This window comes from Podarcis melisellensis (genome assembly GCF_964234715.1).
Source record: "Podarcis melisellensis genome assembly, chromosome: 8".
Taxonomy (NCBI): Eukaryota; Metazoa; Chordata; class Lepidosauria; order Squamata; family Lacertidae; genus Podarcis; species Podarcis melisellensis.
Window position 1 is genome coordinate 41,220,179 of NC_138540.1, and position 26,819 is coordinate 41,246,997.

Here is a 26,819-nt window from a genome sequence, read left to right on the forward strand (position 1 = left end):
CAATCAGGGAGAGGGAATTACCCTCACTGGCGTCAGCCGCTATGTCCAACACATTGTCTTGCCAGTAACAAAGATGGTGCCCATCTTAAAGGTACCGCAGCTGTTCAATTCTGCCGGCTCGTAATGGATGGAGGGGCGCGGGATAGTCTCCTATTCAAAGAGTCACATTTACTGTTCCTTTCCGTTTGGCATTTGACCAATCGGGATGTAGTCCCTGAAGGTTGGCCAGAGGGAAATGCAGCCATTGGGCTGAAAAATGCCCCTCTCCCCACAAGTTTATAATGTGTCTTTCCTTGGTATCAGCACGAGGCAATAGGTAATGCAAAGGAACAAACTACTGCTGAAACTGCACTCACCATTGTGAGGGGTGGGGAGGTGATGATGATGCCTCACCAGCTACTGCCTGGGTTGGCTCAAAAGCACAAGAACTCACCTCCCACAAAAGCAAAGGTAGAAAAAGGTAATGTAAAGGACCCCTGGATGGTTAAGTCCAGTCAAAGGTGACTATGGGGTTGCGGTGCTCATCTCACTTTTCAGGCCAAGGGAGCTGACGTTTGCAGTGGCGTAGCGTGGGTTGTCAGCACCCGGGGCAAGGCAAGTAATTTGCACCCCCTAACCCGTGGATTTGCGCCCCCTAACCCGTGGATTTGCGCCCCCTAACCCGTGGATTTGCGCCCCCTAACCCGTGGATTTGCGCCCCCTAACCCGTGGATTTGCGCCCCCTAACCCGTGGATTTGCGCCCCCTAACCCGTGGATTTGCGCCCCCTAACCCGTGGATTTGCGCCCCTAACCCGTGGATTTGCGCCTCCTAACCCTAACCCGGTGTTGCGCCCAGTGCAGCCGGCCCCCCCTGCACCCCCCACGCTACGCCACTGGACGTTTGTCCACAGACAGCTTTCCGGGTTGTGTGACCAGCATGACTAAACTGCTACTGGCGAATGGAGGACCATGATGAGTGCCAGAGCACACGGAAATGTCATTTACCTTCCCACTACAGTGCTACCTGTCCATCTACTTGCACTGGCTTGCTTTCGAACTGCTAGGTTGGCAGGAGCTGAGACAGAGTAACAGGAGCTCACCCCGTTGCTCAGATTTGAACCACTGACGACTTGATTGGAAGCCCAAGAGGCTCAGTAGTTTAGATCACAGCACAACCCATGTCCCAAAAGCACATAGCCACTGACTGGATATAAAGGTGGGCCAAGGGGAGAACCAAGGCATAAACCTTCCTGAAGAGAACATAGTAGGAAACAGCTGTATCATTCAGCACTGGGTGACCTCCTTCCACATGGAGGTGAAGTGGCAAACAGAAAGCAGCAGCTGACTGATGCCTGGTGATGGACCTGGTGGAAGTTGGCAGGTTTGCTGAGTGGAAGCTGGTGATGTATGCAGTCAGAAGCCAGTGGATGTTGAAAGGCTGCAGCAGGCTGATGTTTGTGGATGTAAACTGGTTGAGGTGAATGGTCTGTGTCTGAATGCATTCAGGGGGTTCTGGACGCTGCCCTCCTGGCACAGGGTGAATGCATGAACTAGTGGCTATTCATGGGTGGAAGCCAGTGGAAGTTGGCAGGCTGAAGTGAGGGACGAAGTTGCCAGGCAGAAGGTGGCTGGATAATGCTGTCAGATGGCTGCCATCCCCCTCGGTATGCCTGTTTGCCTTTCAGGGTTGTCTGAAACTGGCAAGGTTTTTTCTGAGACCAGCCATGAAAGTAATGAAGAGAACTGCAGGCTTTGCAAATCCCCTTCTATTTCTGAATAAATGTGCTCGTTACACAGGAAACCCAACATTCCACTTTTATAGTGCGCAAGTCCTGCTTACTGGTGTCCCATTGGCATCTGGTTAGCCACTCAGAATACAGAATTCTGGACAAAATCCAGCATGCTGCTCTAATGTCCTTAGAATTGTAACCCCAATTGCATTGTGACAAACTTAATAAAAGTTCTGCAGGATCTGAGAAATCAGAGTTCAATACCTTGCTCCCCAGTGGCCAGGCACTATGAGCACTGCCTTAACTGTGACCAATAAGATTCTCCGTTGGGCCAAATCTAGGAGATTCTCCCCCATTGCCACTAAAAGGAACAGACTGCAGTGAATTGTACATGTTGAAAATGGCACATATTAATGTCACGGATAGCATCTGCAGTAACCTGAGCCTACAGTAGCCTGAACTGATGCACGGATATGCAAAGTCTTACTGAGCTTAAAAGGGCTTACAAGCAATAGTGCATGCATAACATTGTAGCCCAAATAACACTGTGACACACTTAAGAAAAGCTCTTTAGGATCTGATAAAGATAGTTCAGCATCCTGCTCCCCAACAGCCAGGCACTATTGAGCACTGGCATAGCTTGGCCAATGAGAATTTTTTATCGCATCAGGTATAGGAGACTCCCCACTAGCGGCATTTTAAGCAAGGGAACACACTGCACTTCATTGAACAGACTACAGTGAGTTGCATATACTGAAAATGGCACGTATTAATGTTATAGATTGTATTTGCAGTAACAGGACAGTTTAAATGATGACTCATGCCCATTGAGAATGACGATAAATGACTAGTGAGTGGTATTTGAGTTCTGTAAAAGTTTATTTCATTTTTTAATAGATGGGAAAGGTACAAGCAGCTGAGATGATAGAGATTTATTGCAGTTTGTGCTAGGTCATGGTTTATAAATACATTGAGCAGGAACTCTTGGAAAGATAAGAAAAGTGGAAAAATCAAGGTGGAGAACACTTGTGGCTCTCTCACCATCCCTCCCCCAGTGACAACTTCTTAAATTGAACAATTTTCAAATTTCATTTTCTTGAGAAATACCCAACTGGAAAAACATACCAACCACTTCAGATGCCAAGACCCAGCACAATTAATTTTAACATGACTTTCTTGTTCCAGAATTTCTTTCAATATGATGCCACTATAGATGGAGGTTTTTAAGCAGATGTGAGATGGCCATCTGTCATGTATGATTTAGCTAACATTCCTGCATTGCAGGGGGCTGGACTAGATGGCCCTTGGGGTCCCTTTCATCTCTGCAATTCCATGAGCCAAAGCATTAACCACCCTTGTGCTATAGCTTAGCTACTGCCAGTGAGTCTGGCGAGTCTGGCTCCCTCTTGGAGGGAAATGGGTTAAATTACTGCCACTGTGATTCAGAAACTTGGCATATTGCCCCACAGATATTGTCACAGATATACAGCAATTTGGTACAAATTTGTCAATAGACCACTAGGTGGTACACACAGATCACCAATGACTTTTCTTTCAAGGCCCACTGGGGGAGATGGAGAAAGGGACTTACAGACCAGTGCTGAAATGCTTGGTTTTCTTTTATGTCGTAGTGCAATATCACATGTTGAAATACATATTCAGGAGGATCATATCTCCAGGGATTTTGATAGCCGCAGTTCTAAAGAGCAAACTCCCTTCACGTTGAGGCAATTCAGAGTGCAAATGTGTGCACGCTCATCCCATCTATGCATGAGGGTAGTCTCAGAAAAGAGGCAGTTTTGAGAATTGCCAATTAAATATTGGCAGGAGTGGAGGAAAATCTGGACAAGGGTTGTATAAGGATACAGACAATAGTCCTCATGGAAATAATCTATGGAGTGTGTTTGAAAATGCAGCTAGCCCTTTTCTCTCTCCACTCCACCTCCCTTCAGCTGTTATTGTACAGCAGGAAACTGTCTATCCCTCCCCCCACCCAACTCCCGTTACAAGCTGCTTTAGAGACACATTCAGTCTAAAGGCCTGTGTGCAAGAACCAGAAGCTACCAGCCAGCCAGAGTACTCTCCGAAAGGCTTGAGGATTCTCTCTCCCTTCCAAGTCACTCCAGGGAGCCCCACCAGCATTCAGAGGTTGTGCCTGCCCCTATCTTTGTGGCCAGAGTTACATAGGTCAAAGGACCTATATCTTTGTGGCATGGTGACATAGGTCAAAGGAAATCTACATCTCCATTGTCCATATCAGACTTTCTACACCTCAAGAGACATGCGTAAAAATCAGGGAAATATTTGTGTTGTTGGTTCTAGGGAGAAGCATTAAACTCCGGATGCTAGTGATACAGCTATTGCTGTCATGTCAAAGGAGGGTTGCAGTGTGTGGCACCAGAAAAAAGAAGATGAAGCAGAGCACAGCAGCTGCTTTTGTGGGAGGTCTGTGACACAATGGCTGGTTCTGCCCAGACTGACCACACACATTCCCATAACTGTAACCTGGTGACCCAGAGGCACTGGGACCCTTCCCAATGAGCCTTGATGAGCCCATGAACATACATCAACCACAGCTTGATCATTTTTAGAGCAGGGGAAGCTGGACCCTGCTCGCAGCCCATCACAAAATATGAGCAGAGCAGCCTACACACAGGCATGAAATAACTCTCTTTGCGCCTCTAGTTCAGAAAGGAAGCTGCTCAGTCCCTTCTCTCACTTGGCCATTGTCAAACTGGTCTCTGGTCAAACTCTTCCTCCTCCTCTCGGCTCTGGGGTGACTGAGGTGCCTCTTCATCTCCCGTATCTTGTTTGTCCCTCTCGGCCTCAATCCAGCTCTGAGGGCTAATCATTTTCTTGGGCCCATGTGGAGGAGGCCCAATCAAGGCTTCTATGTCGTCGTAGTTGATGACTTCTTTCTCCAGCAGGGCATCGGCCAGCTAGACACAGAAAAGGTGACAGATGGTAAGCATTTGCATGCACACACTGGCCAGAGAAACCTAAACATGGAAATAGGATACACTGGGGCTCAGCCATCCACTGGCTGAAGCAAGGACCAGCCCACCTCAAGGAAAGCACTCTCAAGGACAGGGATGGAAACCTAAGACCTTTCAGACGTTGCTGGACTCCAACTCCCATCAGTCCCTGAAGCCAGCATGGCCAAAGGTAGGGGATGATGGGTGTTGTAATCCAACAACATTTGGAGCGCCACAGGTTTCCTGCACCTGCTTTAGGACACCACATTCCATTCAAAGGATTCTTTTCTTCCTCCCCCCCCCCTTGATCTTAAAAGGAAGCAACAGTTTGAGGAGTTTATCACATGCAGGAAAGAACTTGCATTCTACATACACCTCTCTTCTCCCATGCCAGGTGCCATTGCATAGAGCAAAGATAACTATTAAGAGAAGTATTGTGTATGTAGCTACGAAAGAAAAGAGTATGGCAATGGTGTGAATGTACAAAGAAAGGGACAAAGGTGCATATGTGGGGCCATTTGAGGAATATTAAATCAGGCCTCCTACCCTGCAGCTCTAGGAGTTTCTCCCTTCACATTCCTGGCATCACAAGGAACTGAAATGCGCCACAACCCACTGCTTCTTGCCACTATCAGCCAAGGAAAAGGGCTGCCATGCTTCCCAATGCAAGTGGCAAGTAAAACAGTATCTAAGACTCTGCAGAGGAATCATCTTAGCCATGGTCCATTTTGTTCCCTTAGTTGGCTCTCAGCAGAGTAGCTGCTACCTTGTTTTTAAAAAACCAGTTCTCCCCTGCCAAGTTGCTCAAAGCACTTTTTGAAGCCTCACAAGCTACCCTGTAGCTAGGCTAAAGAGAAGCAACTTGCCCATGGCCAGCCACTGAACTTTCAACAGCAGAGCAGGGTTCTGAGTCTGGATCACCCCCGCTTCCCAGTCACCCCCACCCCCAATTCAATCTGAATCCCTCTGGTGTTCTGCAAGCCTTACTGCTTTCAGTTTGTCCCGATTCTCTAACAGCAGTTTCTCTGTGCGCCTGTAGGCTTGGGCCACCAGCATCTTTGCTTCCTAGAAGGGAAACAAAACCAGAGGAGGAGTTATAGCAACAAGGCTGAGCCAAGAGAGATGAAGATTCTGAGCTGCAGTTCATACCCCTTCAGCAAAGACACAGAGCCCCAGAGATCCTAATGAAGAACAGCTCATAGGTAAAGAACAGCTTGGTTGGGTGCAGAGTGTGATGGCACATCTCACATTTAAAGTAGGACTAGGCAATGTTCAGCCTAACTACTCCTCTCCAGTTCTGTTTATATGCTTCCTTCAAGTGATTAGTCCTAACCTTTTTCTAGCACTTGCCCTAAGACAATTCAATGAGCAGCTTTTATTGTGTGGGACCACTTTGGGGAAGGAAGGCAGTGACTTAATAAGTTGTGGATCTTTATTGGTTTAGAATTCTACTAGCATCATCCCCTTAGGACTGGGACCTATCCAAGACTAGAACCCTTGAAGCAACTGAAAAGCACAGCAAAGATGCTGCTAGCAGCAACAAAAATGTATGGGAAGACATGGGATGGTGTTCAGCTAGACTTCAGGATTGGTGGTTTGCCTCCTTCCTACTCCATAACCACACACACTTTGCAGTGCCAAGCTAATCTTGTTTGCATCCTGTTTACAAGGGTCAAGGCAAGCCAACTTGGGCAACAAAGCCCTCTCCTTCGAAAAGTGGCATTCACACTGTGAATTCCTCTGGGCTAGTGGTTACAGTCTCAGATGATTAGCCTTATTCTCCCTGGGAAACTGCAACATAACAAAATGGCTCTGCCTCAGGGCCCTTTAAAACCTGTGAACAGGCAAGCATTTTTGTTGGAGCTTTATATCCATGAAGAGAACTTACATGGTCCATAATTTGCTGGAGTCCGTGGCTGAAGGGACGACGTCCTATCCCTGGGGTACTTTCCTTTTCTGGGAAGGACAAGTATCCAACATTGGGCACCATCCCATATTGCTTCACCATTGAATATGCTATCTTGGTGACCTTCCTCAGGTCATCTTGTGCCCCTGGAGTAAGCAATGGATAAAAAAGAACTTAAGGGGTGGTGCTACATGCATCAGAAGTGTCAAGATACCCCCCTCCTATTCTGAGGGGGGGGGAAGAGAATGTCTATGCAAGCTCATTGGCTTCATTGCTCAAGCACAGTGGAAGGACATTTAACAAAGAGAAGCCTGCAGCACCACTGAAAGACAGGAGGTCAACAAGATGAAGCACATATTTGGCTTCCTCACCTGTAGTGACTTTATTAAAGGTGATGGCTTCTGAAACTCTCCCTCCCAGGGCCATGCACATCCGCTCAAAGAGCTGGTCCTTGGTAAGGAGGTATTGGTCCTTTGGCAGGATCTGGGTGAAGCCCAAGGCAGCATTGGTGCGAGGAGCGATGGAAACCTGTGAGATAGTGGGAAGGGAAGAAAAGAAAAAAGGAGAGGTCCAACTTGTCTTGCAGAGAATGAGTTCAAGAGGCATCAGCTGCTCTTGATTACCATGTCCCGTGTCCCAAGCTCAGGGCAGAGAGCAAATCTACCTTCATCGCTGCCTCTGTGTGCTCCAACAGCCAGCCTACAAGTGTGTGACCTGACTCATGAAATGCCACAACTCTCCGCTCCTCCGGCGACAGGATTTTGCTCTTTTTAGCGGTCCCTGTGGGGCAGATGGAGGACATAAATTCCATTTCCCAGGATATGCTACTAAGGTGCACCACTATTTTAATCTGCAAGGCTGAGAAGGGAAAAGGCTTTCTCTACCCCTTATGCACTATCACTCAGCTGTAAGTCAGAGAACTCTCTGCAGTCATGACCCAAGGGCTAAGAGAGCCAGCAACAATCCTTTATTGCATTGATAGTTGCAATAACACAGGCCTGTCAATTCACCCTTCAGACCCTGATACCACTTTTAAACAGTCTATTAAACTCTGGCCCTACAGGAGTGTATCCAAATAAATGGTCCATGTAGGATAGGAGAAGCCCTTAAGATTTCTCCCTGGAGAAGGCAATTGCTGAAATATATATGTAAAGGTTGGATTCCAGCAATGCATCCCTTGATAAAAATCAACACACACAAAATTTCCTGCCACTCACCAGGCAGTCTTCAGAGATTGTGGCTATGCACAAAGCAAGACCCTAACAATACATTGGAAAGCCCCCATTAAGGCCAGCAAAGCCGAGGTATTGTAAAACATATACACCCAAACAGAGAGGCTTCTTCGTGGTCTGTAATTAAGCAGACCTGATTCACACCACTCCATTTATGCTCCTCCACCCTGCAGCTGTCCACTGGCAGCTTGGCTGTGTTAAACTGGCGATGATGGCAAAACCCTTTATCATGTGACACTTTACCGTAGACTGAAGAAAACTGACCAACATGTCACCCAAAAAGAAACCTTACCTGCAATGACTCTCTCCACGGCGTACTCAAAATTGAATGTGTCGATGGACTTATGCCCCTCCCTTGCTGCATGGAGAGCGGCCTCATTACAGATGTTGGCTATGTCTGCTCCTGTAGATAGAGCAACACGCACTCATTGGGTTTTCTTGGGATCAGAGAGCCGGAACAGAGCAGGTAACTATCAAGCCCAACATGCTCTCCAAAGCAATGCTCCTCCATGGAAAAACTCAAAGAGGGTGTATAAAAATGGTACAGTACACTGCACCCAAGGATGCACCTGAAGGGTAGGTAGTGACTCCAGGGGAATCAAGCAAACAAGCCAACCTGTAACACCAACACGGAAGGAGTAGGGGAAGAAATTGCCCAAGTCACCACTTGCCATTATGAGGAAGGGATGAAATTTCCTTCCCAACACCTCAAAATATGACCAGTTGGACCCTGAGAATGATGTACCATCCTCCCAAACCGCAGGTCGGGACCAGTTATACTCAATTGAAGACCTTCCTCTTCCAACAAGCCTTTTAAGTGGAGGTTTTTCCCTGTCTGTGTCTATACTGGAGCATTTTTGTAATGCTTTGTTTGTGTGCCTGCCAACCTAGGCTCCTTAGGAAGGCTGGTATACAATTTTAATAACAATAATAATAGCAACAACGTCCTCCTGTCTTTAGTCACCAGTTTTTCTTAGGTTGCAAGAAAGGAAGATGAAGCAGTGCAGCCTTTGAGGTGCTGGCACCACCTTGCCTGATGTCCGAGGCCACCTGAATGTTAACTGCTCTCCACTTGCATCAAGAGATTCCTCTTCAATACCTGAATGTGATGCCCTAAAATGTTGCTCATTTGGGGTTAAGATTCTGCAACTTTTCAAATCCATTACATGCAATGCCCCCACATTACATCCCTGTGGCATTGTTAGGTTATGTAAAGAAGCTATGTGTACCTGCTTCGACTCTTGTAGCCCACCTGTTTACAGTGGCAACTTTCCCCCCCTAAATCACAGAACAGTATAAAACCTCAGTAGCATTGCTTGATAAAGTGTGGGCATTTCTAGTATCTGACAGAGCTGCTTCTTTAAGCTGCTTCTATGACATATTTTAAAAAACGAGATTGTTTTGTTTTAGTCAAGGTAATGAGAGGCAGAGCTGACATTCCAAGCTTGAAAGGTTTAACGGTGTATTTATTATGTAGTTGTTGGCACAATATATCCCGTTTTTATCACTCTGGCTACGTAACATGCTTGATCTCTAACTCTGATTTGTTATTTACCCTGAACTGGACTTCCTGTTGTCAAGAATGTTGCCACATCTTTTTAGGGGTACTACTGGCAACCATTAGTGCTTTCTATGAATTTCTTTTCAATCGGCTTCCCTTTGTTGCATTTTACTGTGATAAAAAAAGTTGTTCTGCAAATAAGAGTTTTTAAAAAGCAGAGTACAAAGGAGGGAGAATCAGGAAGTGAGGGGGGAGGGGCTGTTATGCAAAGCAGAAAGAAGCAGGATCTTGCAAGCCTCTCGCTGTTGTGCTCTGTATGCTAGATTCAAAACCACAAGGTGACCCTCAAGGAGAGGCTTCATGGTGGACAGCAATGAGTTAATCAAGCGCCGTCTCAAGCTGGGCTTAGGAGAGGGTGGCCTGGGCTTGGCATTGCCCGCTGGGGCTCTTCTGACCACAATCACACAAGTTTCTCCAGGGAGGAGAAGGCACATCTGTTCTGAGTTTTGAGCATGTGGGTGGTGTGGGGGCTGCTCAAAGGAATCACGGAAGAGGCAGAGCGGGGGCCACCAGCGGGGAACTCACAGAGGATACTCCACAAACAGGAAATTCACAGCTTTGTTCTGAGCTCGGAGATGGACTAGAGGCTCAGGAAAGCAGGAATGTCCTACCCATTTCTCTCAAGCTAATCCAATGCTGAACTGCTCAGTTAAAATATTTTAGACTGCAGAAACATTTCCCCAGATAATTGCACTGATTTTCCAGCTACTAAGTTTCCAGCAGGCACAACCAGAAGCAGCAGCTCCAACCCCACAAAAATCTGGGTCACACACGCCAAGCACAAATTGTTTTTTACTACCTCTATTGGAAGAAAAACTAACATAAATGCTGGAAAACTGGCCAATTCATGGATTTAGCAGAACCAGTCTAGGTACTAGTCTGTGTGTCAATTTCCATCCAGCATAACTACAGCACTGGGGGGGGGCTTTGGCCCCCTTTTCTTTCACATCACACGCAGCAGCATTGGAAGGAAGCAGCCGGGTGGAAGGTAGCCAAGCCATACATGACTAAAGTGCGCTACAGAGATTGCTAACATGTGGCTGGATGCAAACAGCAACAACAACAAAACAAAGGAAACCAGACAAACAGCTGCTCTTACATACCACTGAACCCCGGAGTGAGCTCAGCCAAGCGCTGGGAATAAAAAGTGCCAGCCTGAGACAGCTTCAGGCCCTTCAGGTGCTGCTCAAAGATCTCCCGCCTCTCCTGCAAGGAACAAGACAGAGCAGTTTTGCATGGTGCAGCTGATACTGAAGGGCACAAATGGGCATCAGAAGAAAGGAAGGTGCTGACATCACCTTGTCCTCTAAAAGCAGAAGGTTGGGTAGAAGGGAGTCCCAGGTTCACAGCTTCCTGCTTATTTATTCTTATTTGTTTATTACTTATTCTTGCAAAGAATGATGGACCAGGTAGACCTTCATCCACCCCTGCAACTGCTTCTCTAGACTTTACAGAAGATTGCTAGCATCCCTATGTCAAAACATGCATAAACCATCCAAAAACTATTGGAGCCAGTGTGGTGTAGTGGGTAGTCTCACTAGGACGTGGGCTTTGGCTTGAGAACACTGTGCATCCTTCCTTAGCTTGGGATGAAGCAACTGAAATGAGAGAGAAGTGGCAAGGCAAAAGGACAGGAGTCCACAACATAGTCTAAAAATATTAGATTTTTAAAAGCATTTTTAAAAGCTGTGTGCCCGTGTGTGTAGAAAAATGCACGCTGCCCCACAGAACCTGAGTAGTTTCTATTGAAAATACACACTGTAGGCAAGTGGTAGTGAACAGAGTGCCCTCCAGATGTTCCTGCCAGCCTCAGCCAGCACAGCCAATGGTCATGATGCAAGTTGCAGACTAGCAATATGAGGCAGGGCTGCTACCCCTGTTGTAGGCTCAAATCAAGATGCCTTTTGGGAGAGGCCTGAAGAGGAGCTGGAGTAGATTGCCACCCCAACAAGGCTCACCATGCATTTGGGGTTGCTGCTGCTTCAGAAGCAGGATTTCTGAAAGAAGGAATCTCTACTCAACGGAAGATGCCAGGCTTGGCAAAGCCATGATTATTACAAGGCAAAACCACCAGGGGGCAGAGTCTCTCTTGCTTGCCTATCTTTCCAGGCTCTGGATATTTCCAGGGCTTCTTTCAAATGCAGGACAGATGTAAAGAAGTCATTGCAAGAAGTCATTGGCTCTTCCCTCCAAAGGTCATTCCTCTTGCTATACCCCCCTCCTATTAATTTTGATTTATTCCTTAATGTTTCTATCATCATAGCACTTGCATGGCTGGGCCGGCGGGGGGTGGGGTGGGGATACAGACAGAGGGAGAGGGAGAGAGAATTGGGGCTTTGCAGATGCTCCCCTCTCCTTGAATGAAGAGAGGCAATTTGCAATTGGGGTGAGGGGGCCAGATCTAGCTGGCTACAGGCCAGCAAGTGACTCATTCAGCTGGTCCAGGCGGTCCTGATTAAAGCAGTGGGCTCAGCTGCCAGGATTTCCTTCCCCTTCCTCCTTCAAGGCAGCTGCACAGCTCACTTTTCCGGTGCCAGATCGTATCAGGCATTTGAGGTATTTTAAGCGAAAACCTGGAGGAGCAGGAGGATAGCGAAGCCCCAGATGGGAGGAGGGGATGCTGGTGCTGTTTAAAAAGGAAAACCCTCATCTCAATTCAGGTCCTGCTTACCGCCCAAGCGGATGCAGCCATTTATGAGCTGTTCCGGGGAGGGCAGTGGGGAGAAAAGGAAACCTTACATAGGATTAATGGAGGAGGAGGAGGACAAGGAGGTTCCTTTTCTTTGGGCCGTTTTCTATGCTTCCCACTGAGTGCACTTAACTCTGCCTACTGAGATCACAAGAAGCCCCAAATGTCTTCTGGAAACACGCAAGACTCTTTTCTACCTGGCTAGCAGTCAAATACCTAGGGATGCAAGCAGGGAGCTATTTTAAGCTCTGTGGGGGTTTTTTGTTTGTTTGTTTTTTTAAAAAAAGACATGCTTGAACCACAGAGATTTCAGTTGTGTGTGTGTTTTTAAAAAGCAGAGCACGCAAGACTGAAGTCAGGCCAAGCCTGCCTTAAGAGTTCTAAATGCACAAATTCATACTGTGTGATTCTGCATCCATCTACACACACAAATCTGATTGAAAGCATTTGGTCCTTAGCTTAAAAGCACCACAGCAAAGGCACAAGGGTCATGTTCTGAGAACTATTACTGGAGTACTCCCAAAAGGTGCCTCTCACATAACCAGTTCCTTTTCTTAGCACAAAGGTGGTTGTTGTTGTTGTTTTAAGTAAATTTGTGTGGAAATCCTCATAGTTCCTGACTGTCCGATTGACACTGACTACTGAACTTTATGGTTCGTGCTCTTCCAATTGTGGGTCAACATAAACCCAGCAGACCTGGTTTTATAGGTTTACTGAGCTCATGTAGGCCTGCAATTTGAACGCACCATTCACAAAGCCGAGATTCTGCTAGAGCTCCAACAGGAAGCGACAGAAACACCCTTATAGCAGAAAACCAACAATGGAGTGAATCCAGTTCCTGAGATTGAGTGCACCAATTGTGAGTCAAATACTAAAGAAGACAAGTGTCCACAATCCACTGCCTAGTTTCTGCCACTGCCCAATACCTTAACCACAGAATCCAAGAGTCACAGCAGAGGTGGGTCCAAATAATACCTGCAGAGTAGGCAGATCAATAAAAATGTGGCGGTCAAGCCTCCCAGGTCTCATGAGAGCATTGTCCAAGATATCTGCCCGGTTGGTGGATGCTAGCACTATGACATGATCAGTGGTCCCCATGCCTGCAACAGAGAAAAATGTGAAGAGCAGAAGTGGATGGAATGTGCCACCTGTGCAAGAAGCTCCAGAGAGAGATATTTCCCTGCATGAGAGGTCAAATGTACACAAACATGCTTTAATATGCAAGGTCATGGGCGGGGAAAGAAGAGGCTGCAATCAAGCAGATGCTCGTGGACCTATCTAGCGAAAATTGACTCATGTGGATTATATAAATGCCAGAACGCTAGAGATCTGGACACAATTTCCTCCTTTAAATGGTTTATTGCACATTTTATACAACTAAGAACACACAGAAATATATATTTTTAATTGTCCTGTCCTTACAATTCCAATACCTGAATTGCAGAAGACACTGAAGCCTGCTAGACTCAAATATGACCAGCATTCATACAACTTATTTGTTAATCCATTGATGCAACTTCTCTCACAATTATGTTAACAGTTTGCACTCTAGCAGTTGTCAGTATACTGAAGATAACATTTTAGCGGCAGCGTGCATTTGGCAGAACTGCCATATTTAAATGGCATGACCACAGCTGTGGGGCAATGCAGCCAGCCAAATACAAAGCTACACAGGAAGCTCTTGGCATGAGGCAGATATAGCTAGGCTTCTTCCTTGCTTGAACTGCAGAAGCACACACTGCTGCCTTAGAGTGGGGGCAGCATGGGCATATTCTCCCCATGCTGCCCAAGAGATGAGCACAATAGCTCACCCAAGGGATTTATCCTCCAGATAACCCAGAGGTCCACTCTCCTACTGCATGCTGCTACCTAATGAGCCTCACTTCTGCCTCCTTGCGGGATGCTGTGGAGGCAAATTCCAGAAGACAACAAAGCACAACTGTGCATCAGTCTGTCAGGGTATTTTGCAAGGCAAGAAGGAAGGAAATAGAGGCGCTGGGAGTCAGTCACGTGGGCTAAGCAGCTTCATTCCTATGGCAAGATTAGTGCAAGCAGAACATTAGCTGCTTTGCTCCTGGGAAGAAGTGCTCCCAAAATAGATCAGACAACCAGCAGATCCATCACCAAACACAACAAGCTTTCCAGTGCTCGCCAAAGACACCATCAGAACAAGGCCTGGGAGTGCAAGGCTCCAGACTGAGCCTTTTATAATCCTGTGACCCCTTGTCAATCTATTCTCCACCCTCCCCCAAATCAACACCCCTAGCTTCAACATGACTGAACTGGCAACGGAGTGTGATTAAGGCAACAAGACTCCTGGAGAGGAGCTGCCTCCCCCACTCCCAGGGCACAAAGGGCAGAATGAAAGGAAGCAATTCTGGATCTAACAGGTGCTCTCCCTGTTACACAACTACCCAGGCTCTCTCAACCTACTGGGATATGCATACACTTCTGTTTCCACCCAAAGTATGGCAAATTTAACAAAGCAAGCAACCTTCTATTCAGGGATGAAGAGTGATCGACTGCTTGCACACTTTAGCTGAGAGCAGGGAGGCTTCTGACAATCTGGTGGAAGATTATTCAATTTTTGGAAAAAGCAAGGCTCAAATCCAAGTTTTAGTAAAGCCCAAGATCAGTATGTGCATGGAGAATTGACCAATCATGCTCAAAGCTGTATGGCAGAGTTAACATTGCATGGGAGCAATGTGCGCACATACACACACTCTTCATATAATCTTTGTGATGGAAGGGACCTTAGAGGTCAACTAGTCCAACTCTGGCTCAATCCAGGACCTGCAATGCAGAATGCAAGCACAACATCCCTGACAGGTGACCACCCAGGCTGTAATTCAATATGCCCAGAGAAGGACAGTCTGCCACCTCCCTAGGCAGAGTCTGTTCTGTTGTCAAACAGCTCTTGCCATTCAGAACTTTCTCCTAAAGTTCAGCTAAAAACTGCATCTCTGTACTTTTTGACCTCCTCACCCTTGGAGGAAAAGAGAGCAAGTCTGCTCCATGCTCTCCTGAATGACAGCCCTTTCTATATTTTAAGACTGCGATCATGTCTTCCCCCAACCTTCCCTTCCCCAAGCTGAACATACTTGGCTCTTTCAACTGTTCCTCACAGGAGCTGCTTTCCTCATGTTCCTTAGTTCAGCTCGGTTCATTCTGATCAGCCAGCATGAAGCAAAAGAGGGTGCTTTCGTGCTTTAGCAGAGACTCTTTTAAAAGCACATCGTTTCAACCTCACTCATCTAGTTTCAGCTACACTAGCAGTACAGAGTGGCTGCATCAATATTAGAGGCAAAGCAAGATGCTGGCTGGGTCTGTCAAGCACACCGCAGACTGCTATGCTCGGGCCAGATGAAGCTTCGGCTGGCTCCCAGCCAAGGCACTTCTGAAGAGCCCTTCTCCCAGACAGACACCAGCTGAAGCAAAAGGCTAGCTAAGGCTTGAAGTCTTGGGCCACCTTTCCAGAACCACTTGGTGCTTCTTAGCATCGGCCTCCCCCTAAATGTTGTACTTATTTCAGGCAGGGTTGGGGATCCTGTGGAGCTCCAGGTGTTGCTGGATATCATGTCTGTCCATTGCTGGCTAGGACTGATGGCAGTTAGTGTCCAACATAATCTGGAGGGCCACAGGTTCCCTATCCCTGCCCTAGGGAGTACCTGAATTTTTTTTCCCCAAGAGAGCTTAGGGAACAGGAAATTCTAGAGCTACAGACACATACGTGCACACACTTGTACACATAAGTGGAAAACCAGCCAGGTGGTACATTTCAGAGAGTTTTAAGAACCCACCAATGGGTCTAGTCTCAATACCTTGAGTCGCTACCAAGAGACCCAGTGATAGCAGTAACACACAAGGCATGCAATAAGCAACCAAAAGAAACCTAGCAACCAAACGAGAATCTCTCTTGCTTCTTGCTGCCAGGTCCGAAAGACAGTAGGCAGAGCTGGGAGAGGAGAGCAGTGGGAGTGGCCAAAGTTTTGCTCTTCCTTACCGGGGGGTGGGGGTGGGATTGCACTGGCTGAAGGACTGAAGGCAGAAAGTTAGACAAGAGCAGAAGGAACTAACTGTATCTGCTTCTGCCCCTCTGCATCCAATCTTTCTTTTCCAAGTAAACAGGCTTTAAACTTACCCATCTTGGGAAAATGTTTATGCATTTATTAGAGTTATATCATTGGTTACCACATCTAACTAATCTTAATTGGAGTGGCCTGCCTGTAACCTACAACTGTCACCCTCCCTTTCTGGATGCAGGTCGAAGTCAAACTGGAGAGTGAGGGTAGGTGGCAACATCAAGTGTGATAAGGAGACTTTGGAACTCTTTGGAGAATCTGGGAGTACTTGGGCAACAGAGAGAAGCTTAGCAATGAAGGAAAAAAGGGGGAGAAAGGCAGGGAGCGGGTGGGGGCATGCTTGAGCTGCCATCTTCTGTGAGTAATACCATGGCAACAGTAGGAGGAGAGTTTTCCTCCTGGAGTGGAGAAAGGGGAAATATTTCTGACCACAAGCCAAGGAAAAAAGCAAGACTGGAGAATGCGCCTGAGCTACTGACCATCCATTTCTACTAGCAGCTGGTTTAAGGTTTGCTCTTCCTCTGTGTTGGAGAAGCCAGACATGTTTGTGGAGCGTTTCTTCCCCACAGCATCAATTTCATCAATGTAGACGATGCAGGGTGCACGGGCTCGGGCTTCTTTGAAGAGGCTCCGCACGCGAGCAGCCCCAAGTCCTACATAAGGGAGTAGGGGGAGGGGGGAAGGAGAAGAGAGAACAAATCCATTCTAATAAATAGCCTCATGCTCTGCTTCCTGAATCTGGGCCCTCGCAAGCTTCCGCCAGGGTGAATCTTAAATGTGTCCCAAGGCTGCTGGTTGTGCTTTGTCCAACAGGCCTACTGTGCCCTTGTTGCTAATAAAAGTAGCTGGAAATCATAGGTGCTCTGGTGCTTGAATCCCACTTGCAGGCTTCCTATAAGCATTTAGTTGGTCACTGTGAGAACAGGATACTGAACTAGATGAGCCACTGGCCTGATCCAGCAGGGCTCAAATATGCTATTATGTTGTAGGTTATCAGAGGGCTGCCTGGTTTCAGGTGCCAGCAGAGATGGCAGCAGCAACAAGAAACCAAATTGAACTAGGAGGATATTCGCTGCCTAACAGCAGACCACGAAACAAGAAGCCCCCAACTTTTTTGCAGGGTGCCTTTGACTGAACTAGGTTGGCTCCTCCAAAAGGATTTTCTGCTGCTCTCCATTCAGAACTGGGTGTCTCAGTTAGAAAGTTCCAGGCTCAGAAGTTGAGCAGAGTGGAAGAAATGAAGAGCAGCAGAATTGGTGTCAAGAGGGGAACACTCTCTCTCTGTGTCTCTCTGTCTCTGTCTCTCTCTCTCTCTCTCTCTCTGTGTGTGTGTGTGTGTGTGTGTGTATTTGTGTGTGTGTGTGTGTATGAGATCAGTCAGTGAAAATGCCGTACTGCCCCAGGACACAAGCAGCAGTCTCTGTGAGAGGGCTTCAAAGTTTCCTACAAATAAACTAACTGAGAACAAAGCTTTTTTCCTGGTAAGCCACATTTTCATTAAGCCCACAGGAACACACTTTTTGTTTGTTTGCTTGTTTCAGGGGAAAGCTGAGCAGACTCCCACAGAGTCCTCCTTCCAGCTCTCACCAAGGAGAGAGACCCCTCTGCCTTTTGATCAACTGTGGAAAGGAAACTGTAGTGGGCTAGGGAGGGAAGGTGTTTACATCTACCCAGATATACACCATCCCTATTCAGCTACTGCGTTTCCCCTTGAGTGGATGCCTGGAATCTTGCTCAGGCCGCCTTCCTGGGGGTTGAGAGCCCCGAGTCAAGTTCTGCTCCACAGAAACAGATTGCAAGGACCACATTCCTTCTGTACAATGCCTCACACCTAGCTGGCTCTGTTAAATAAATCAAAGCTGACTGCTGAAGAAGCAAAGATTTTAAAAAATTAAAATACACACACCACCTCTAAGTGAATCCAGCCTCCCCGCCCCAGGACTTACCTCCTATCACCTCCACAAACTCAGAGCCAGCTATCGCAAGGAATGGCACCTGGGCCTCAGTAGCAACAGCTTTTGCCAACAAGGTCTTGCCACAGCCTGGTGGTCCAAGCAACAGGGCACCTTTGGGAACTTTAGCACCAAGCTGTAGGTAACGATCTGGGCTCTAGGAGTGGAAGGAGAAAAAAATTTTTTTTAAGCTGCATACTCATTCTGCATCTTCTCCTGGAGGAAGCAAATCACAAACTTCCACTGATGTTCTTTCCCACATGTATGACAGCATGCAAAAAGAAACACCCCCTCATGTCCCTTTGTGGCTGAGCAGACAAGATGGTCGCCCCTTCAGCCACACCACACCCCTTGCTCAGAGACAGGCCCTCTGCCCCTACACCACAAAGAATCAGGCCCACTATTACTCATGAGGCCTATAGCTAATAGTGTGATGGAAAAGGCATAATGAAAAGAGTGCTATTTGAAAAAGGATACCCCTATACCCAAGAATCCTGGGGCAAGTGTCACCCAAAAAACAAATACACTACAAATAAAAGGTCCCACAACATTCCTGCACAGGGTAAATCAAGCAAGCATAGCCAAGAGATGATGGGAGTTGTAGTGCCGCAACACCTGGAGGGCCAAAGGTTCCCCACACTAGCATTACTGGATTCACAGCATTGCCCACTCAATCCCTCCCATTCCCAACTTCCCAGCTGCACTTGCCAGCACTTGTCTTACCTTCAGATAATCCACAAATTCCTTGACCTCCATTTTGGCCTCATGCATTCCTGCTACATCCTTGAAGCTGATCCCTTTCCCAGATTTCCCATGCACAATAGTGAAGCGGGCCATCTTCAGCTGACTCTGTTGAGGAGTGGGCAGGGTGGAGGGGAGAGAGAGAGAAAGATATGGCCGAATAAAGAAAAGCAGGGGTTATACAAAGCCCTGATTCTTATGAGCTTGGAGGAAGAGCAGTTCACTGAGCAATGAAGTGCTCACGCTGCATTTGGCAGGGCCCATGTGCCATCCTCCACAGGGCAGACCATTTATTTGCCTTTCTGTTCTATTTTCTGCTTTAGGTAAGTAGGGCTGTGGTTCCACTCACTCAGCTGCTATCTTGATCTAGGTTTTAATGTTCGTAGCAAGCTGGAGGGATGCCTCAAACAATTGCTGCTGCCACCCTCCAGCCAAGAATCTACAGACAGAGAAATCAGATGGAAGGAGCTCTCTAGAACTCCTCTCTTGTAATTTTAGTTTTGCTAGCCGGGCTGGCAACCACTCCACCAAAATGGCAGCATGATCCACTCAATTCCCTGGCTTTCAGAATGCTGCTTATGCAAGAGATTTGGTGGTGGGACACTTTTTTATGGTGGCAGGGGGAGAAGAAGGCGAACAGAACAACAGGGACCTCAAAAGCAACAGGCAACTGCATTCTAGCCTCCATTAAACCGCAGCGACAGACAAAACAACAATTTAGCTAAACAGCCTCTGCATAACTGCTCATTATCCTTTGCTGAAAACAGCTACTAATGTTGGCTTTTCAACTAAGCTTACAGCAGGCCACAAGCTTGGAAGTGCATCAATAAAAGTGCCAGGGGTGTCACCCACCTAAAGGAAGTAAAGAGGGAGCCTTGGGAACTTCCACAGCTATGAAGTAAAGGGAGTAGAGCAGAGCTGACTGGGCTACTGAACTGCAGAACATTTTTTTCAGCCCATTTCCACCTCCCCCAGCCCCTCCCAAGCAGGCAGGCAGGCAGACAGACAGAAATCACCATCCTTCCCTCAGCTGACCGAGCGGCAGGGGTTTGGCTGATGCTGGGAGGGAGGCATGTGACAGGAGGTATGAAGGCCAGCTCACAGCACAGTCCAAAAAGCTTAGGCAGCTTTAAAGACTGAAAAAAGTTATTTTGCTAAAAGCAAGGGATTTGTGTTCGCTGCTGCATGCGAGATTTGCTGGCAAGACAAAAGCAAAAGAAATGCCATTCCCAGCTGCAAGTCATTAGTGAGGCCTGAAAACAGCAGAGAACTGCCCTGCAGATTCCCTGAGCTCAGCCTTCCCAGCCTAGAGGGACAGAGGACGCCCCCCCTCCACCACCCCACCCATGAGGCCAAATACTGTAAAGTTCCGTCAGCTGATAGGAAAAGCAGCAAGACATAGCACAGGGCCGCCCAGCCTTTGGCACAGCTTAATTCTCATCCGCTGTTGACTTTGCTGGGGGAGGGAAGAAGAAGCCAGGCCCACCCAAAACAAAGCAGGAGGGAGAACTACTTACAAAGGCACTGAAGCCTCCTTCCCTTCCTGCCATCCCGGCCAGGCGAAAGATGTACCACAGGATGCCAACACCCACAGCAGCCATCCCCAGGGCATAGAGGACGCTGCAAAGACAACAGCAAACCAGGGTCAGACCTAAGCAACTGCTGTATCAGTTATGAACGGACAAAAACATAGCCAGTACTGTATTTGTGGGACAGCTATGGCAACATTTCAAGATGCAGGGACAGGAAACCTGTGGCACTTCAGCTGCAATTCCCATCAGCCAGCATGACCAAAGGTTAGGGATGATGGGAGCTGGAGTCTTGCAACATCTGGAGTACAGCTTTTTTTGGGGGGGGAGGGGAAGGAGCCTGTCTAAATCAAAGAACAGGTTAAGAGCCCAATGAGCTTTGGAGGCAGTGTAAAGGGGCATCTTCTGTGCTCTCACTCTCAAGCGTTAATGTGCAGCTGGCATTAATTCCAATAAAGCTTTGGGGGAAGTTCCAAACAAATGTCGCTAACAGAGAATGTGTGTTGTCTCTGACTCTGGGCAGATTGCTCCATTGAAACATAGGGAAACCTAGGAAGCTGCCTTACTCAGAGTCCACTGGCCCATCTAGCTCAATTGTCTCCACTGACTGGGAACATCTCTCCAGCATTTCAGGCAGGGTCATTTCCAGCCCTACCTGGAAACACCAGTGGGGACTGAACCTACAATTTTCCATATGCAAAGCAGTTGCTCTACCAATGAGCTAAGGCCCGTCCACAAGTCAGTGAAGTGCTTCAGACCAGCTCCTCTGAGCAACTGTCGTGGAAAGCAGGCCTCAAGTCCAGCATGTGGGGCAATGTCCTCAGGTGTCTGAAATTCAGTGGGCATAGGTGGGGAAAGTGGTGGACTGCTGGGAGTGCTAGAGGTGGCCAAAGGATTTAATACCATCCTCATTCAAGTCACAACTCTCAATGACTGCAACTTTCAGGTAAATAGCCAACCTTTCACAATGCAATATTGCCAAGTGACAAAAGCAAAAGTGTTTTTTTTAAATGCCCACCAAAAATAATTACATGTGGTGGTTAAGGCACAGATTCAACAGTGAAAGCAGCACAAGGGTAGCTTTTACAAAGTTTACATTCCAAATGGAAAATAAGGTAATGGCGGAAGAAAGCATCAATTGATCTGTAGCCAGTAGCTCATGTTGAAGGGATCCATGGAGAGGACTTCGGACGTTCTTCATCCTGGCTCCTTGAAGTGTCATAGTTCAGTGGCTGAGCATCTGTTTTGTATGCAGAAGGTCCCAGGTTTCAATTCCTGACCACTATAGGTAGGACTGGGAAAGACCCCTGCCTAAAACCCTGGAGAGACGCTGCCAGTCAGACCGATGGTGTGACTCAGTTTAAGGCAGCTTCCTATGTAAGTCAGTCAATAATTTAGTTTGCCTGTCAGCTCTGAAAGTAAAGCACAATGGGGAGAGTGAATAAAAAACCTTCCTCCCTCCCCACAAACCCAGAAATGTTTTGCCCATGAAACTCTTTTCATAGTCTCCTCAGAAAGCCAAGCCTGGCCCTGGAACAGAATGGTTTATAGGCCTCCTTCCATTCTTATTACAAGAGAATCTCGTCAGCCAGAGATGACAAGATTCCATAAATCGTTTTTTTTGTGGATAAAAGCTGCTGCAGCAGCAGAAAGAAGACCACAAGAAGAGCTGGCTCTTGCCATCATTAAGGAGAAACAAACGTTCCAAGCCAGCATTCCTGCATCTTTAGAAGCTTCTGCCCTCCTCCTGTTCTCAGCATCAATTCCCATTCTGACTTTACATCAGTATTAACAGCTTTAGCCTTTGCAAAATCCTTGTGACAAAGGATGTGGGGTTCTGCATAACAAAGTCCATACGTTTAATGGGAGCACTTGCTTCACATTGACATTTGGGGTTTGATTAGCAAAACATTTCTGCTCAGCATGGGGCCTATGAGTCAGTGTCCGCCAAAGGTACAGTTGGCTGTTGTCTTAATGGGCAAACGCTCGGGAGTTTATTTTTATAAGCCAAAGATAATACCGTGTGGGAGGCTCACTCAGGCTGTTAAGGCATTATCTCCATTGGATCCCCCACACTATGATCATTGCCATGTTCGCCAAGCCACCCTGCAGTATTCACTGGGAAAATAGATTGGCACACTTTTCACAAGAAAATATTTTTGTAAGTCTATGGTGCTTAGGCTGGGTTCTGGTTGCCCCAATCAACAGCCCCTTCCCTTGCTATTCCCGTGGAAAATCTCACAGAGCTAAGTCATACAATTAAGTTCTGAAGCAGGCAAAACCACCTCCTAGCTGGCTAGTTGCAGGAAGTGGTGTGTGTCATGCATTTCACACATTTGTGGTGGCTGCTGGTGTCCCAATCTAGGCCACCAAGTCTTTTTAGGACATGCTTTGCCAAGCTGGCACCCTCCTGATAGTTTGGACTACAACTCCTGCCAGCCCAAGCCAGCACAGTTCTGTTAGCTGAGCCTAATGGCAGTTGTAGTCCAAAGCATCTGAAAAGTGTCAGGTCAGGGAAGGCTGCTTGGAGACACTGTACACACAGCCATGGCAAGCAAGAGGAAGAAGCACAGAGGGCATGGTGGGGTGGAGAGAGAAAGGCAAGAAATGGGGGGTGGGGCAGACAGTGCCGTGCAATGGTGGAGGAGCTTTCTTCTAAATATGTCATACTTTCCAAAGAAGCCAGTGCGCTTGTAGGAAACGGGGATCCTGTCCTTCAGGTCAATGCTCAGCTCTTCCTCAGCTGCCCGCAGCTTCTCCTCAAACTTGTCAATGTTTGCTACCTGCATTCTGTACATCAGGGCAAGCCTCTGGAGACACACAAAAGCAACGTTAGCAACGCTGAGGACAGATTCAGGACATTGATCAACTGGGAATTGCACAGGTGGAAAAAAACTGCTCAGGGCCACAACCTGTCATGTGTGAGTAGGTGGGGGAATTCCAAGGGGGATGAAAAGTGGCTGCTGGGCAAGGAATTAAAAGCTATGTGACCTCTTAAGCTTGCCAAAATCTCAGGTTGGCTTAAGTACAGACAAAGGTGCACTTTGCTATGAGTCAGAGGAGAGGCTTAAGTAATCAACAGGCAACCCATTCTTAGCAATATTAGCTGCCTTCTCTCTCAACCTGGAAAACTCACAAGGCCATGCAAGTTTCACTGTTTGTGGCAACTGCTATTGTTATGGGTACCAGTAATCAGTACAGAATTATTTTATTGTATTATAATAAGTTATTTTAGATCTAATGGAAGGGCCACCCACTGCAGGCTCACATGGGGCAGGTGCTAAGTTAGTCAGGACTCACAAGAGGATTTTTCCTGTAGCTGTACCCACATTCTGGAGGAAGGTTTGGAATGCTCTCTTTTAACCCTCCTCCATCAGGAGAAGGCAGTTTTTCTCGTGCAAGCCTATTAATAATGATGATGATGATGATGATGATGATACCCCACCTATCTGGCTGGGCAGCTTCCAACAAAAGATTAAAAATACATTAAAACATCAGTCATTAAAAACTTCCCTAAGCAGGGCTGCATATTAAAGTTGGATATTTTCATTATCTGTCTTGCTATTTGTGTCTTTTGGTTTTGAATTGCATTTATTATTGGATATTTCTTTATTGTTATCCACTTTGAGAGTACTCTGGTGAGAAGAAATCATAGAATCGTAGAGCTGGAAGGGACCCCGAGGGCCATCTAGTCCAACCCCCTTCAGTGCAGGAATCAAAACCCAGTATTCCCAGGCAGTGTCCCATCCAAGTACTAACCAGGCCTGACCCTGCTTAGCTTCTGGGATCAGCCAAGATCAAGCATGTTCAGGATAGTATGCAAATTGTTCCAGAAAAAGCAAAAAACTGCTCACAAAATTCTAATACTGTATTATAAATATGTGGAGTTTTCCAAGAAACAGTTTATGAAAGTCATCAGGATGACTTATGCTTAAACTCTGCATTTAAAACCAAGACAATGAAATTCACTGTGATAGTTTCATTTAGATTCTACATAGGCAACTTCAGCTGCTTTCCCTTAAAGGTCTCCACTAAAGTCAGTGAGAGATTTCTCTGTTCCTCAAATCATTCAATGCAGGGATGGGCAGAAGGTGTTTCAGGATCTACTGGGTGAACTCTGGGTGACCTTAAGCTGATCAGCAAAGATTTCTTATTCCATTTTTAAAAATAAAAAATAGCAAAACCAAAAAGCCTAACTCTCAACTAACATGAAGCTGCTGAAACAAAGCACATATTGGAAAACCATAATTAGATTTGTGTGTGAAACTCCTGCAAGTTCAATTCTAGTACAAATAACAAGTTCTGGGGCTAGGCAAACGCTCAGCGGTACCATGGTCTGAATTCTAAATTTGCATCATCCTTCCACCCAAAGCTCATTTGGGGGACCTCAAGGTTCTAGTAACAAAACAAGAGTAGATCCTGCAAGTCTGAAGTCTTCCCACCCTTAACTTGAATTACCTAAAAATTCAGCATAGATATTATGTTATCTTCCTTGTCTGAACAAGGAGAAGAACAGATAAATGAAAACAATCAGAAAAGCACTCTTAATGTTGATATCCATATAGGAATACTTCACAGAAGTTTGACAGCTTTCTGCTTATGAGGAGAAAAAGCAGATTAGGAAAAAACAAGATTATTGACCAAGACAACAGGCCAATTTAGGGGCTGGTGAAGAACTATGGAAGCATTTGGAGGTTCACACAACTGTTTGGCAGGCACAACACCAAGAGAAATCTGCGAAACTTAAATGTGTGCGGAATTTCTACTACCAATCCTGAAGCCTACATTCCTATATCAATCAAAGTTGGCCAAACTTTGCTTAACCTACTTTGCAATACTTTAAGGACTGATCTTGCTGAAAAAGACACTCACAGGCCGTCCAAACACAACTGCCCCTGGATGTAAGTAGATTTCCACAATGTCGCTCTCCGGCACCACTTGAACTCGCTGCACTTCCCCTTTCGCCAGCATCTCATTTACAAAGTCGTTCCAGGATATGTTGCCTCCACTGGTGCTCAAGGAGTTTAGCAGGCTCATGATGATGGCAATGAGAAAGAGGGTCCTCAAGCGCTCCCGGTACATCTGGTCCTCCCTCTCCCGGCGTCTCTTTTCCTCTTGAGAGAGGAAACATAAGAACACATCAAGATTAGCATTACGAGCTGGAGAGCAGATTGATTATGCCCCAAGCCACAGACCCCCACACAGTCTGTTTTTTGTTCCACATTTCATTTTCCTAGGAAAGCTAAGCTGGGCTAGGAGAGGCAGCATCTGGTTTGCAGTGTGCTATCACATTACAGCCCCTTTTTCCAGGGACTGAATGAGGAGAGACCAAGAGCAAGGTCACACAGCAAAGCTGCATTAAAATGCCTGCTTCAAACTGGGCCAACAGCTCAGGAGCAGAGCATGTTTACGGAGCTGCCTACCTGGAGTTCCAACATTAACACACATAGGGAAAGGGGAAGTTTGCATTCGATTAGCCAGCAAATATTTGCTCTACCCAGCTCCAGCTTTCCACATTTAGCCTGTTTCAGCAGTTCTCTCTCATGAGCCGGCCCAGACAGCATGTACAAATCAGCTCACATTCTGCAGGAGGATCCATTTTTTTCTCAGAAAGGGTCATAAATGCTCAACCAGATAATGCTAGACAGGGGCAAGATGCCTTCTGTCACACCACTACCACAAATATAGAATGAATGATGCAGCTTTGTACCTATTGAACAATTTGCAAAACCCGTTTGAATCATGCAGAGAAAGCTCTTCAGCCTTCACCCAGTCCTACTGCTCTGCATAACTTGCATTTGGTTCAAACGGATGTGGGATCTGAATTGGGCTCCTACCCTTTGAAATGAATGGAGGCAAACTGCACAGTAGCAGCACTCAAAAGATTGCAACTTCTGCCAACACTAGAAAGTATGGTCCATCTCTCCAGCATTCTAAGCCCCTTCTAAGGCAGGATTCTCCAACCTAGTGCCTTCCAGAGACCTTGGACTCCCACATTCCATCAGCCTCAGCCAGGACAACTGTATTCCTAGAGCAGGGATAGGGAACTTATCTCCCTACACCCAACACAGCCCATGTTTGACCCATTTTTGCATAGCAATGTGCACAGAAGCCGCCTGCTGGTGCTTGTAAAGTGCTGCACACAAGGCTTTGCAGGTGCAAATCTCTCTGGGCCTGGCCTTGTCTTTACCTGCCAACATATATGATGTCAGGTGTAGGGAAAGTGTCTGTGGCTTCCCCAATAGGCCCACACGTAAAAGATTTTCCATTGCTGTGCTAGAGCTAGGGGCATTCCTAAAATTGCAGAAAACCATCTTGGTGGCTGCATCTGCAGGTCACTGGCCTGGTCCTGCAGGCTCTTCTTATTTTGGATTCTAAGTCTCATTTCATCCTGCCTTGCTCTTTGATCCAACCTGAATGGCCTAACTGCTGCCCACCTCTG

General features: G+C 46.9%; 1 protein-coding gene and 1 long non-coding RNA gene across 2 annotated transcripts in view; one reads left to right on the forward strand and one right to left on the reverse strand.

Moving 5' to 3' along the window:
• The first annotated feature begins 110 nt into the window (after positions 1-110).
• On the forward strand, positions 111-3,071 carry LOC309375426. Its single transcript, XR_014170920.1, has 2 exons — positions 111-564; positions 892-3,071. It is a non-coding gene; the product is annotated as an uncharacterized lncRNA (long non-coding RNA).
• SPG7 (SPG7 matrix AAA peptidase subunit, paraplegin) overlaps positions 2,571-26,819 on the reverse strand; it is a 32,730-nt gene continuing 8,481 nt past the window's right edge. The window contains exons 4-17 of the mRNA XM_081921073.1: positions 25,250-25,491; positions 23,048-23,187; positions 20,366-20,468; positions 18,831-18,956; positions 18,102-18,264; positions 16,635-16,808; positions 13,049-13,173; positions 10,488-10,590; positions 8,116-8,226; positions 7,256-7,371; positions 6,963-7,119; positions 6,574-6,737; positions 5,673-5,750; positions 2,571-4,649 (exon numbers count right to left, since the gene is read on the reverse strand). Of these exons, the coding sequence (XP_081777199.1) occupies positions 4,440-4,649; positions 5,673-5,750; positions 6,574-6,737; positions 6,963-7,119; positions 7,256-7,371; positions 8,116-8,226; positions 10,488-10,590; positions 13,049-13,173; positions 16,635-16,808; positions 18,102-18,264; positions 18,831-18,956; positions 20,366-20,468; positions 23,048-23,187; positions 25,250-25,491 (2,012 nt within the window). The 3' untranslated portion in view covers positions 2,571-4,439. The remainder of the gene's footprint in view (positions 4,650-5,672; positions 5,751-6,573; positions 6,738-6,962; positions 7,120-7,255; positions 7,372-8,115; positions 8,227-10,487; positions 10,591-13,048; positions 13,174-16,634; positions 16,809-18,101; positions 18,265-18,830; positions 18,957-20,365; positions 20,469-23,047; positions 23,188-25,249; positions 25,492-26,819) is intronic.